The sequence below is a fragment of the Acanthochromis polyacanthus genome, chromosome 12 (genome assembly GCF_021347895.1).
Source record: "Acanthochromis polyacanthus isolate Apoly-LR-REF ecotype Palm Island chromosome 12, KAUST_Apoly_ChrSc, whole genome shotgun sequence".
NCBI lineage: Eukaryota > Metazoa > Chordata > Actinopteri > Pomacentridae > Acanthochromis > Acanthochromis polyacanthus.
The window spans coordinates 19,241,698-19,255,209 of record NC_067124.1 but is presented as its reverse complement, the minus strand read 5'-3'; the positions used below and the strand labels follow the sequence as shown (position 1 = coordinate 19,255,209).

General features: G+C 39.2%; 1 protein-coding gene across 1 annotated transcript in view; it reads right to left on the bottom strand.

The window, feature by feature from the left end:
• LOC110959469 (carcinoembryonic antigen-related cell adhesion molecule 5-like) overlaps positions 1–13,512 on the bottom strand; it is a 51,619-nt gene that overhangs the window by 19,492 nt on the left and 18,615 nt on the right. Inside the window, 1 exon segment of the mRNA XM_051956390.1 lies at positions 13,170–13,436. Coding sequence (XP_051812350.1) covers positions 13,170–13,436 — 267 coding nt within the window.

Below are 13,512 nucleotides of genomic sequence, written 5' to 3'. Positions count from 1 at the left end.
TAACAGAAGCTCAGAATGTTGAAGTTGCTGCTGTTTTAATACAACTGTATGTGTGTAGCTTATGATTGTTTGCTTGAATTGGTGACTTTTTAATTATTCACTTCAGAATGAAAACCAACAGTGTAGAAATGTTAATGGTTTAATAAAGTTGTGACTACATAGTTTATGTCAAATTATTAAGCTTTTGATATATTGCTGTTTTGTGGCAGCTGCATTGATATGACAAATGTTAATTTTTTTGCTGTAAAAAGTCTGAACATTTGATCCACACAAAGCTTCCATTCCAAAAATGTGCTGCCTACATGTGATGTATCTTTGGTTGTGCTGGCAGCTAAAAGTCACTGAGCATTGACTCAGTTCTTGTGTCATCCAGCCTTCAAAAGTGTGAAAAAGTGATGAGCTCTATTTTGTACATGAAAACTAGTCAAAGCTGGAGCTCTGGAGCAAAACCTCCTGCTGTTCGGCTGCTTTCTATGGTGCCATCATGCTTTGCCGTTAATGTTGTTTGGTTCATCCGAATTGTAGAGGTTTATCACCACCAAAAACCCTACAGGTCCACATGAGCTCATTCCCATGGACTGTAAAGAAGGTTCTAAAGGGGAAACCATTACTTTACACACTCAGGGTGCAACTTGTCAGGCAGGTGGAATAACTCAATCGGCCAGGAATCTCAGTGTCAGTTCTGCTGATGCTGACATGAACCATACAAAAATTAGAAAGTACCACAGTGAAGAAAAATGAATTATTGTATGTATACTGACAGTCAATAGAAACTTTGAGGTAGAAATGTACACAGAATTCTACTTGTAGGGGTGTTGTAATTATTCATTGTGGATTTACTGATGATCTAGTGCCCTGGTAGTTGAGATAATGATGAGTTTTCATTTTTCATGATTCATTGCACATGGGTTGGTCACTTTGCAAAAGTGAACCAAATACACACCGAGCAATACTCAGTGAGTATCTGCACAATTTGAGAATGGGTTTTGAAGGCCTATATAAAGGCCCAAAAAAGGCCACCATTGTTAGTCCAGTGAACAGCATCATGCCGCATCTATCACATGAGCAACGTCTCCGGGCACTGGGTATGGTGGAGGCCGGTTTGAGCTACAGTGATGTAGCCAGATGTATGGGCTGTTCCCAACCCACAATCAGAAGCCTGGTCCAAAGCATGCGCCGACGGATTGCTGCCTGCATCGAAGCAAATGGAGGCCATACTCGGTATTGACTGTTGTGACTTTGTGTTTGGCAGGTGCCGTTTTCTTTTGTGAAATTCTTTATTTTGAAATCATTCTTGAAACTTTAGATTTTTGTTTCTGTATGCCAATATGCTAAACCAACGATTTCAGTTTTTCTTTTTTAATAAATTTGCAAAAATTTCTACATTTCAGTTTTTTTCTGTCAAGATGGGGTGCTGAGTGTATATTAATGAGAAATAAAATGAACTTTTTTGATTTTGGCAAATGGCTGCAATGACACAGACAGTGAAACATTTCAAAGGGTCTGAATACTTTCCGTACCCACTGTAAATTTTTACAGCTGAGAAAATAGCTCAAGCTGGAAACTATAGGTAGAAACCAGCATCAGTGGGCAGCAGTGAGTCAAAATGTGTGAGGTTGTTCTGCAGTTGCCTGGGGACCAGACAGCCTTTATATTGTGTATTACAAATACACATAAAGTCAGTCTGGAACTGCTCCATTGAACCAAATCTAGCCCAGAGGCGGGACTACTGATCACAGCTTGAATTGGAGAGAGCCGATCAGCGCAACATATGTGTGACGCAAACACTAAGCGACCTAACAATTGCCTTTCCGCCATGATGTTTTGTAGTTTTAACAGCTTCCTTCGCCGTACAGGGGTCCTGAGGAAAATCGAAGCTCTCCCTTTCAACAGTGGAGGGCAGCATTACGCATTCTATCGTACAGCATGCCGGAATTAAAAATACATCCTTTCTAAAAAGAAAAGCTTTAAGAGCTGCTTCTTGTTGAGATTTTTAAGGACAAATTCAGCCCGTGCAAAACAAAGGAAAGCGCACGAGAGAAACCTCGCTCTGTTGCGGTCGCCAACTCGGTCCTGAAGATGACGCATCGTTAACTCCCGCCTCCGGTGCTCTGATTGGTTCGGTCTGATCTGCTCGGAGCTTGAAAACCTGTCAAAATGTGTCAATGGAGGAGGGCTAGACCGTATTCCTGTATAACGGGAATACAGTCTAGCTAAGCTAGGCTAGTTCTGCAGAAGCTAGACTGCATTACATGCAGCACTAGAGGGTGCTATCTCACAGGAATTTACCAGTGCTTATTGTTCCCTCCTCTTATTACCTCCGCCAAGGAGGTTATGTGACACCCAGCGTTTGTGTGTCTGTATATCAAGTAGGATGTACAGTAAAATACCTGAATTGTTTGCTCAATTCAATAATCTGTCAACAGGCCTTTAGACTGGTATTGATAAAATGACAAAACAGCATAGCAGTGTTTGGTGTCATTTCTTCCTCAACCGCTTTCATTTTTACTTCTCCTTTTCTTTGATCATTAAATTTAGACAGTATTTAGCCTCAGAAATGTGACTTTTGAATCCTACTACTAGGAAATAGATGAAGACCGAAGTGAGACTGTGAAAAGGTTGTATGCCTAATAAACATATTTTTTCTATCAGCATAAGGTTTTCATGCATTAAAAGTCCGTTTTGACTTGTGATGGATCCACCCAGATGTCACACAGTCTCACACAGATAGGTCAATACATTTCTGTCAAATTTCTAGGTGTGGCATTTCTGGTGCACGACTTACAATTTAAAAATAGTAAAAGACTAACAGACTAAAAGTGTATACACCTGTTATCTGTCACATACTGGTAGCAGCTGTAAAAGCACAATGGAAAAAATAGTCTATAATTTGTGTAATTTATTCCTTTACACAGTACTTTTATAGCACAGTTATTTGAGACATTAGGTTTGCATAACAGCATAATAACACTGTACTTTGAATTTATTGCTGCAATTTAAATGCAGTGTCATTCCTGAAAATGGGTTTATTTCAGCCGAATTTTCCTACAACTACTTCCTCTTCTTTTGTCCAGTTCTATTTTGTGTCAAACAACATATAAACAAGCAACATTTTCAGTTTACATGGCAACTATTTTTTGTTTTCCTCTCTGGTAGCATCACTATTTTGAAGATAAAATGTATGTGGACTATTACTCCAAACATTTAATAATGAACTTAAAGAATAGTTTACTTATTTGAGCAAGCATTTCAATGATTACAAATACAATATTTTTTCCATCTTGAAAGTTACATTTTTTTGCATTCATTGGTGAAAAGGCACATTGGTAAAACACTGGGATATGACAGCGAAAAGGAAGTTCTGTTAAGTGATGGAAGAATTGAACAAAAAACAAAAACTGACAGAAGTTACTGGTAAACAGTTAATGATAAAACATAATTAAGGTGTGGAAAAGTTACATTTGTAAAACATTGTTTCATTTCAATGCAGGTGAAATCCAGTGTATAATAAGTAACTAAGAGGGGAGGGGAGATCTGGACAAACACTTGTTTCATTTGTGCTGATCTCAAGTTTTTGTTTCATACAAAGCACGAACCACAACCAAAATAAAACTTGTGTTTACAGTGTGATTTGATAAATGCATGGTGCTACACTGGACCACAATCCATACAGAATGCTTTATTAACAATATCCCGATGCATCGTGGACATGGCCCAGGACAGAAAGTGTCAGCTGATTGAAAGAGTGAAGCAAGAGAAGTATGCTTTGCAGTTCAACGAATCCTTGGATGAGTCAGACTCTGCCAATCTGCTTGTTTTCGTCAGATATAGTTTTGATGGAAAACTTAACGAGAAGATGCTGTTTTGTGTCCCGCTGGAGGCAAAGTACACAGGTGAGGACATTTTCACTAAACCTGACAACAAACTAAAAGAAGAGGAGCCGTCTTGGGTTGAGTGCATCGGTCTGTGTACAGATGGTGCTGTAGCAATGCTGGGGGGAAGTAAGAACGAAAAGCAAGAATTTTACAGGTGGCACCCCACATAAACTTTACATACTGTATTATCCACAGAGAAGCTCTTGTGAATAAAACGCTCAACTCAGCATAAATGTGTTCTTGAGACACAATGCCACGGCGTGTTGCATGCTGATCCTTTAGGCTGACACAAAGCTGCGAATGGTCAGAATCCACATCCCATTGTATCCTCAGTGCTCTCTCAAGCGGTAGATCATTGAATGAGAGATCCACATTCCTTACATTTGTTGCCTGTTCAGAGGGTGGTATGCTCTCCAGGACATCACTGTCATTCAACACAAACTTGTGCAGACATAGACCACCTGTGGCAGAGTTCATGAGCTTCTCTGGCAAGCTGAATGTCGTCTTCAGTGCTTTCAACACTTGCAAGACCGTTGTCAACATAGAAATCTCTCATGATAAACAGTGAGGCTTGCATTCTATATCATATTGGTGCAACTGATATTTTTACAAATGTGCATATTGGAAGATTATAAATTAATATCAGAATCAATCCTGAAGAATCTGGAATTACACAGTAACCATGTGGAGTCAAATGTCGGTGAGAGATTTTGTACCCCTCTATGTTCCTTGCCAACAAGCTCAAAAATGCTGAAAAAAACTCTTCAGACAATAGTATTACAGAAAGATATCTGCATTGTGTTTACACATACAATGCTGAACAAAAGTACAAGGTAGCTATTGCATGTAATTCAGTAAAATAATGAAGGAAACTAAGGGGCCTCCTGACCTCTGTCATGATGACAGCTGCCAGAACTGGTTGATAATTAACCATGTTAAAGTGCTTTGAGGAGATAAACTGAAGCCCAAGTTAGTCTGCCATAAAGGAACTTAGGGGGAAGAGGACATTTCTGTATGTCAAATGCAATCAGTTTTAGCAGATCTCTTTTGATGGGAAAAGAAAGGGAATTACTGTTTCATCACGATGTGTATATGCCTGGCACCTCTGCAGTCTTGAATTACTTATATTTAGTGCAGTCTTAGGAGTGGGACCTGGACCTTGGGGTTGAAGGGAGGGTTGGGGTGGGGTGGGGTGGGGTGGGATTGGATGAGCGGGGCATGGGAGAAGAAGGACAACGTCACATATTGTAACCAAAATGCTGTGGCAGCAATTCTATGTTCTATATTTTCTTACCTGCAATGTGTGCCGCAAGCAAAATGCATCACAATGAAATTATTGTAAAATTCAACAGATCTGAACTTCACTTTGTACGCCATTAGCACTAGCCGGAAGAGCTTGTCTCTTCACTCGCTGCATGTGGGCCTCATAGGTAGGAGGAGCTGCTGCACGAGGGCCGTTGTTCACTCGGACTTGAACACAATCTGAGGAGGTGTTCTGTAACCCCACCCAGACTGCACCATTTTTGTTCCTCAAAAAACGGACGTCTGCATAGTTCACCTCCTAGACAAGAAAAGAGAGGACAATATTATTAAAACATTTCTATGAAAATGTTTAAGTGATCTTGTCGAAGGTTTTAGAAATTCTAGAAAATGTAATTTTCATTTCACAAGAGATATGATATTAAAGCAAACATTTGATTAGCAATGGCATGAAAATGAAAAGGCATAAAAGTTATAGTGTGTGTTAAAGATACTATATATTATATTATATATATATATATATATATATATATATATATATATATATATATCATAGTTAACAGTTACACTGTATTATCTCTGAGAAATGTAAACACTTTTTTTGATTTATTATGTATGGCATGTGTAACCGAGTTAAAAGTAAAGTTATTTTGAATTTCTTCAAAATCGATGTGCTGGTCGTGATTGTTTTACTTTGGAGCCACCTGGTGGATTCATGGCGCAACTGCATATGCAGAGCTTCTCCATCTGCACCGTCGATTGCCTGGAAAATCCAGACTGACTTTATTTATGTATTAATATAAATACAAATAAAGGCAGTCAGGCATTGTGATGATACGAGACGATTTCAAAAAGGAGGGGCTAATGAATGGAGCTTGAACGAGAAAGAACCAATCAGCGTAACACGGATGTGACGCACAAACAAATCGACCTTGAAGTCCATGTAGTCCAAACAACAATGGCATGCAGCCGAGAAAGCGTCGCGGTGAATGATTACTGCCGTTTTTGTCACAAAAATCAGCGAATACATGGGGTACTCTCAAGTACAACACTTATTTTTGAAAAGGCTACGCAACAAAAGACTCCTTCCGAACGATTAGCGGTGTTAGGAATAACTTTAAATCAGAGCCAAACCAAGTATGTGTAAAAGTTGCTTAAATTTACTCACACGTTTGGAACGGGATTTTCCTCTGTACAAACAATGGCAAGAAGCTGAAAGTAACGAGCCATCCACTGTCTCCTCATCGTTGGAAACGTCAAGTGAAAAGAGGCAACGACTAACGCCATCCAAAACGCCAAGAGACTACAAAAAGATTCGCTTTGGCCCCCCTCCTCCTCCTCCTCCTCCTCCTCCTCCTCCTCCTTCTTGTTTTACGGCGGTTGGCATCCAGCTTCTTGGTGCATTACGGCCCCCCTCCTCCTCCTCCGGCATCATCTTTATGGGTAATCCAGGTGCTGAAGATGACGCAGCATTAACTCCCGCCTCCCGTGCTGGGAGTTTGGTCGTACCAAACTGTACTGGGAGGGAAACGCGATTCAATTCGCACAATGCCAAACTGACTCTCCTGTATCTCCTAACATGGAGATAGGAGATTACATGGAGATTCAGGGGCCGTTTACACAAGGATACTTGCAGGTAAAAACGTCAAAATATTTCAACAAAACACCCTATCGTTTATACGAGGATGGCGTTTTGGGGTCTTAAAAATGCAAAAATTTGAAACCGGCCTCCAGAGTGGAAAAGTAGAAAACGCTCCGCCTTTACGTTTCCGTCTAAACAGCAAAACGCAAAACTTTGCCGAGATCTGACCACGTCGCGTACGCAATTACGTCACATACGTGCGCCGGTGCTTTGGTTTGCCGGCCAATACAAGGAAGTAAACAAAGATGTGTGATTATTTCCATCCTTCTTACCTTCAAGCAACTCTGGCAGCTCTATGTACACTACAGGAGTCGTACCAACAAACGTACAGAATCTGTACAGATTCCATTCATGAACATTTACCGCGGCGGAGATCCGAAAAGGGAGATAGTACGCATGTGCGTAGACATGGCGAAGTTTTATCACAGTGCCATCCAGCTGCCTGGCATGCATATCCAATCGAATTCCACACACTATAGAGTCACCGTATATACGCAGATTTCCTTCAAAACCGCTTGTCTAAACCTGAAATGACAAGACGCCACTTTTGCGTTTTCTGTTAAGATGGTTCTCGTGTAAACGGCCCCTCAGTTTGGATTTTCCAAGCTACACCGTCTATGCTCCGTCAGATGGGTGTATTCCTGAGCTGGAGGTAGGTGCTTGTGAGTCGCGCTGCTGTTTCTGTGTTTGTCTAAAAGTAGTTGTAACTATCGTTCGTTGTATTCCAACTATAACCACTACTAAAACGTAGTCTGGAAGTTTCAGTCACTTATTTACAGAAATAACAACTTTATTGAGAAGTTGATTTTGCTCGTGCATGGAGCTAGCGTTAGCTAGCAAGCTATTCTGTACTAGCTCGTTCCGTGCGCTGTATTTCGTTACCGTGTTGTAGATAGTGACTGTCAATATTTGATACACAGACCTGAATGTTGTCAATATTCCTGGTCATGGATATGGGATCCCTAGTCAGCCATAAGGATGGAATTATGAAGGAGCGGCGGCAGAATGAGAGAGCGCGGTATGATATTATAACCTGTGATTTATAATGCAGTACGCTATAACCAAATGAATGTGTGTGAATTAACCAAATGCTTACAGAATTATATTTTTACATTTTTTAATGTAGAAACAGTGTAGAAATCAAAAGAGTGCCTTATTCAGAAGAATGATGGTTTGATTATATTGGAAGAATGTCTTTATTTTTTCTTTAATTTTGAAACAGTGTAAAAATCAGAAGCGTGTCTCACTGTAAAAAGTGATGGTTTGATTATTTTTGAGGAATGTCTTTTTATCTTCTTTTATTCTTTATACATTTTTATAAGTTAGTTGTTTCTTTGAATATATCCATATATCCTTTTTTTTTAATATTTTTTGGTGTTGAATAATGAATACAGTTCTGATAGGATTCAGCAAGAGAGGAAAAGTTGTTTTCTAGGAAGTGACCACCTGAGGGCAGCACCTCACGGGGAGTAGTGAGGGCCTTTGGTTACAGGACAGGTCAAAAGTTGGATAGGGTTTGCTGTTACTAGATAAATGAGAATGCTTTCAAGGTGTGGATCACTGTGAAATAAAGATGTTTACAGAAGAGTTTGATCACCCTGGGTAGATAGTGGATTACTATACTAGTGAGTAATTCAAAAGAGCTAAGATAGGTTAGTGTTAGATTATGCCCTAAGAGGGTCATTAGCTCTGTAAATAGGGTGAGGGAGTGTTTCGTAAGTCTGTGCGCACTGTGCTGAAATGTGTGGTGCATATGTCAGCATCTTTTAGGTGCTGACATTCGCTTCTTCCATTTCCTGACCGGAGGCCTGGGTGAAGAAAGGAACAGAACAAGTATTAATATAAAGTTGAAGTCTGGGGCACGCAAAGGCCACTAGGTCAGAAATGGGGAAGTGCACATGTACGGAGGGGGGTGAACGTGGCTGTAATTTGTTTACGTGGGTCGAGGTATGTTGTCAACACACATGCAAAATTAAGAGAGCTGTGATGTATAAATTGTACGTATTGGAAGAATTTCGTGGGAGATCGTTGCGGGTATCTGCCTGGATGCAAATCCAGACATCAGTCTGAGCACAAGGGATGACTACCACGTAACTTTGGATGAGTGGAATAACTTGGTCTGCAGAAGGAATGACTGTTCTGATGGAATAATGGATTAAAGGAATTATCCCCTCTTCATTGTTAAGGATTACAAGACTGTGATTTGGATTTGGCATTGACTGATGGAGTATTACTACAATTTATTATTTCCAGAGGAATAACACCTGAATGGATTAACAAAGTTTTTTTCCTGGCCCAAACCACAAAATTGGATACAGGCAGACCTGAAATTTGGATTAACGCTCTGTCCAGCTTCCCCCTGGGTTCCTTTGCGGGCTCAGGTGAGCAGCCGGGTGTGGTCACACCGCGCTGCTCTACTCCCTCCAAATTACAGGTTACATTAGGTAACTCGCACTCCCCTTTAGGAAAGCATAATACCAGTCGGGAGTTAGGCTAAGTGAGTTGAATATTATCTAATGTTTTATTATTTGTCTGATGATTTATTGGCTATGCTTTTGCCCTGCTAAATATATTTTAATAAAGCATTATTATGCAATTAAAGACAACAAATTGCAAGTGCTATTCTTTATTTTTATTTCTATTCCCATTCTATTTGATCCCTGAATGAATACTTATACATCTAGCTCTGGATGTAGAAAGTCAGATTACAGTGTGCATGACAATAGCAAGGTTCTAAAAGGTTACCTAATTATAGGGGCCAGATTGGCCCGGTATAAAACATATCCTAGAGGTTGTCTATATGTCCATAATCTCTGAATTAAACCTAGCAATTTTCCAAGTGCAAGATCCATGAGAGGAAAAGCTGCCGTTAACAGGCGTGACTGGTGATTAAGTTTAACCATACCGAAGTGGCTACTCGGTTAAATTAATTACCAGTGGAAGCAGGGATAGGCGTCTGGATGAAGGCAGTGAGACAGCTAGGCGAATTTTCCTCGTATTACCAGCGTAACAGTTCTGCTGCATCCCTCTGAGCTAGATCTCAGGGGGCAGTAGAACCGGACCCGTAGGATGGAGAGCTGGTCCGGTGATTCCCTGATAGCTGAATAAGTTAATTAGGGGGTTACTGGCCCTGAGGATCGACAATGTGCAGTTGATGAAGCCAATGAAGCCAATGACTGTTTGTTTTCTACACCAGGTATGCTCATGCAGAATATGTGATTTGTTGGTATTGTTGTTTGTTTTGCATGTTGTGTTTTCTATGAAATCAAGATTTGTGAAGAAATACGCTCTCATCTGCAGATGTTTATAGTATGTTTGTGTATGTTCATATTTGGTCATTACTATGCAATCACGATATGTTCTATATGGGCAGATGGGTGTATTCCTGAGCTGGAGACCTGAATGTGCAGTTGATGAAGCCAATGAAGCCAATGACTGTTTGTTTTCTACACCAGACTGGACCTGATTAAACTCTGCAGTGTGAGAGTGAGCTTTGTGTGCCAGAGTCTTCTTCCCTACATTACAAATTAGAGAGGACAGTCCCATCATCATCATCTCATGAAGTAGTGAAACACTAGGCGTTACACATGTAAACAGTGTCCTAAATTAATACAAACCATGATTTCACTATAAAGTATCTTGGTTACTTGAGTGCATGTAAAGGCACTGATAACTTTACCTCACTTGAGTATCCTGTGTTGTCTTTGCCTCGGTCTCCTTTAAAACATGACACATAAACAATCTTTAATAAACTGAATTAAGCTCAAGGACTAAATAATTATGTGTAAATTACCCAACAAATATTCAACACATACACACGTATGCACTTACCTGTGGAAGTGTTTCTTTTAAAGGATGTTTTTGGATGTTTTCTGTTCAGAGAGACAATAAGTGATGATTGTACAAATTAAATATTCTCTGAATAGTTACGAGTGTATTTCTTCAGTGTAACTGCTTTTTATAATTTAACCTCTGGTTTAAAAAAACCATAGAAAACAAATAATATGATCACAATGATTCTGTGAGACAAATATTTTTTTGAACTAACAAATAATGATTTTCAATTTTATCACCTTCAAAGGTTCTGCGAACAGAATTTCAAAATTTTGCTCTCAAACACAAAATTGCTTTTAAATCTTAATGAAAATTACAGTCAGTAAAATATTTTAATCTGACAATCATAAAAAAAATTGCAAGTTTTAGTTCCATTGAGAACCAACGGAAATGACTTATAGTTGAAGATAAAGTTAAGATTCACACAGAGAATATATTTTACATTCCCAGACGAGAAAAAGTAGCACACTGTTAGTTTCCCTGTTGATGAATATCAACCTTGTTGGCGTTCAATGAGTTTTACACCTGAATGCTCAAAATACATCTCAACACAATGTTGTATACATGAATAATTTTAATGATGTTACCTGGTTATGTTCCAATGATACTTTCCACTTACTTTTTTCGATATACGTAGAACCCTACACCAACAGCTCCAGCAATGAGGACACAACATGCAATTACTATTCCAGCGATGCAGCCAGCAGAGCAAACTGATGATTGTTCTGGGAAAATATAAATACAACAACAACAACAAAAAGCCATTACTTTTTCTGTTAAAAGAAGCTTTCATCATCTCAAAAATGTACTTTGTAGCTTGAGCAAACATCTTTCTACAGATTAATATTTTGCTAAAGCTCAATGAAATGGAGGGTTCAATTTCAAACGACTGTTGTCTCATCAGCTTAAATAAATTTCCCCATGTGTACATGGAAGATAAAGATCTATAAGAAATAGTCAGGAAGTCTAGTACTATGACAAACATGATGCTCATGTAGGTTTGAAACTCACAGCTGATGGAGAGGTTAATGAGACTGCTGGTACCATTACTGACAGGGTTAAACACCTGACACATAAATGGTCCCTGGTCATAACAGCTCACATTGACTACAGTCAAAGTGGAGCCTCCATGCATTTCTGCAGCCACCTGACCCACAGCAAACATTTTTAAATGTTGTACTTCCCAATTTTATATTCACTATTGATCATGCCATGTAGTTGTTGTTCTTTAATACTTTATATTGTAAAAGAATCTCATTTTAAACTGCAGCCTGATATTATGACTGAACGGCAACTTTGTGACCAATCACTGCATGTAGGATGAGATTCAGGTGGTAATATATGTCTGGGACAAAACTAAATTTATGTGAGGATTTGGCTTTTTGTGATGTTCACAATTCATGTTTATTAGCCCCATGTTACATGCACGCTTAAGAAATGTACTTTATACGTCCTTAAACAGTTTCTTTTTGTTTGTTTGTGAGACGCCTTGGTGATCTTTGTTCAAGAAAGAATGGCAGATGTATTTTGATTCCATTACTGAATTTTCCAAGCATTTATTCCAGGCAATTTTATACTTCAGGAATTATTGATTTTTTTCTATTTATCTATGACAGAGATGGTCGCGGATCGGGACAGTAAGAGAATGTAAATAATACCGTGCTATGAAACACTGAATTATGAAATATAGTGACAGGGTGGTAAATTGTTTATGTTATTTGCATTGAAAATACACTTTGTCCGTTTACTGTGCCGAGGAGTAACGATGGGCAGAGAATTAAAACACTGCATGGGTGTTGCCGGTGCTAATCGTCCGTGTGCTAGGTATGAGACTTCCAGTATATCATCTTAGGTTCTTAGTTCCATGAAATATGAATGTATTATTATATGCATTGTTTTTTGGTGTTGATTAACGATGAAATGTTTGTAACTGCTACTCTAAATTGCCCGTAGGTGTGAACGTGAGTGTGATTGTTTGTCTATATATGTAGCCCTGCGACAGACTGGTGACCTGTCCAGGGTGTCCCCTGCCTTCGCCCGAGTCAGCTGAGGTAGGCTCCAGCACCCCCCGCGACCCTAGTGAGGATAAAGTGGTGTATAGAGAATGGATGGATGGATGGATGGATGGATGGATGGATGAATGGATGGATGGATATTTGTAACTGCGTTTTGTTACTGCAGTATGTGTTTAGCATAGGAGCTTATACAAGGCAATGTGGTAACTGTGTGTTTTATTTGTCTGCTAAGTGCCATAGCCGTATGTTTGTTGTAGGTTTCTGTTTTTTAGTATGTTTCTGGTACTGATTCTTATATTTTTTACGAATGAATGGCACCACAGGATTTATGAACCACATTTCATTGTGTACATCCTATTATATGTAAAATAAAGTGGGAAACAAAGAACCCCCACAAATTTAATTTGAAGCATTGGTGTCTGATTTAACCCAGCTTCATAAATAATTGAGTTTTTTTTTCCCAAAAATGTCATAAATACAAGTCTAAATCACATCTTTGTATTCACATTTTTATATATATACAAAAACTTTGTTCACACTTACCCAGTACAGATATAGCTCTAGGCTCAGATGTTTCATTTCTCATGGTTTTATTATTGAAGGTCTGACAGCTGTAGTTTCCAGCATTGTTCATCTGAATGTTTGTCAGGTTGAGCTCTGGTTCTGTGTGAAGCAGAATTTCTCCATTTAGAAACCACAGAAACTGGGCAGGAGGTCTAGAATCAGCTGAGCAGAACAATCTGACGTCTGACCCTTCTGCAAAGTATTCTTCTGATGGTGATAGCAGTAAGTTTGTATTTTCGGGGCCAACTGAACATGGAGGAAATGCAAGAAGAAGCAAAATCATTAGGTTGAAAAGATAAATTGCATATGACATACAGCTTGA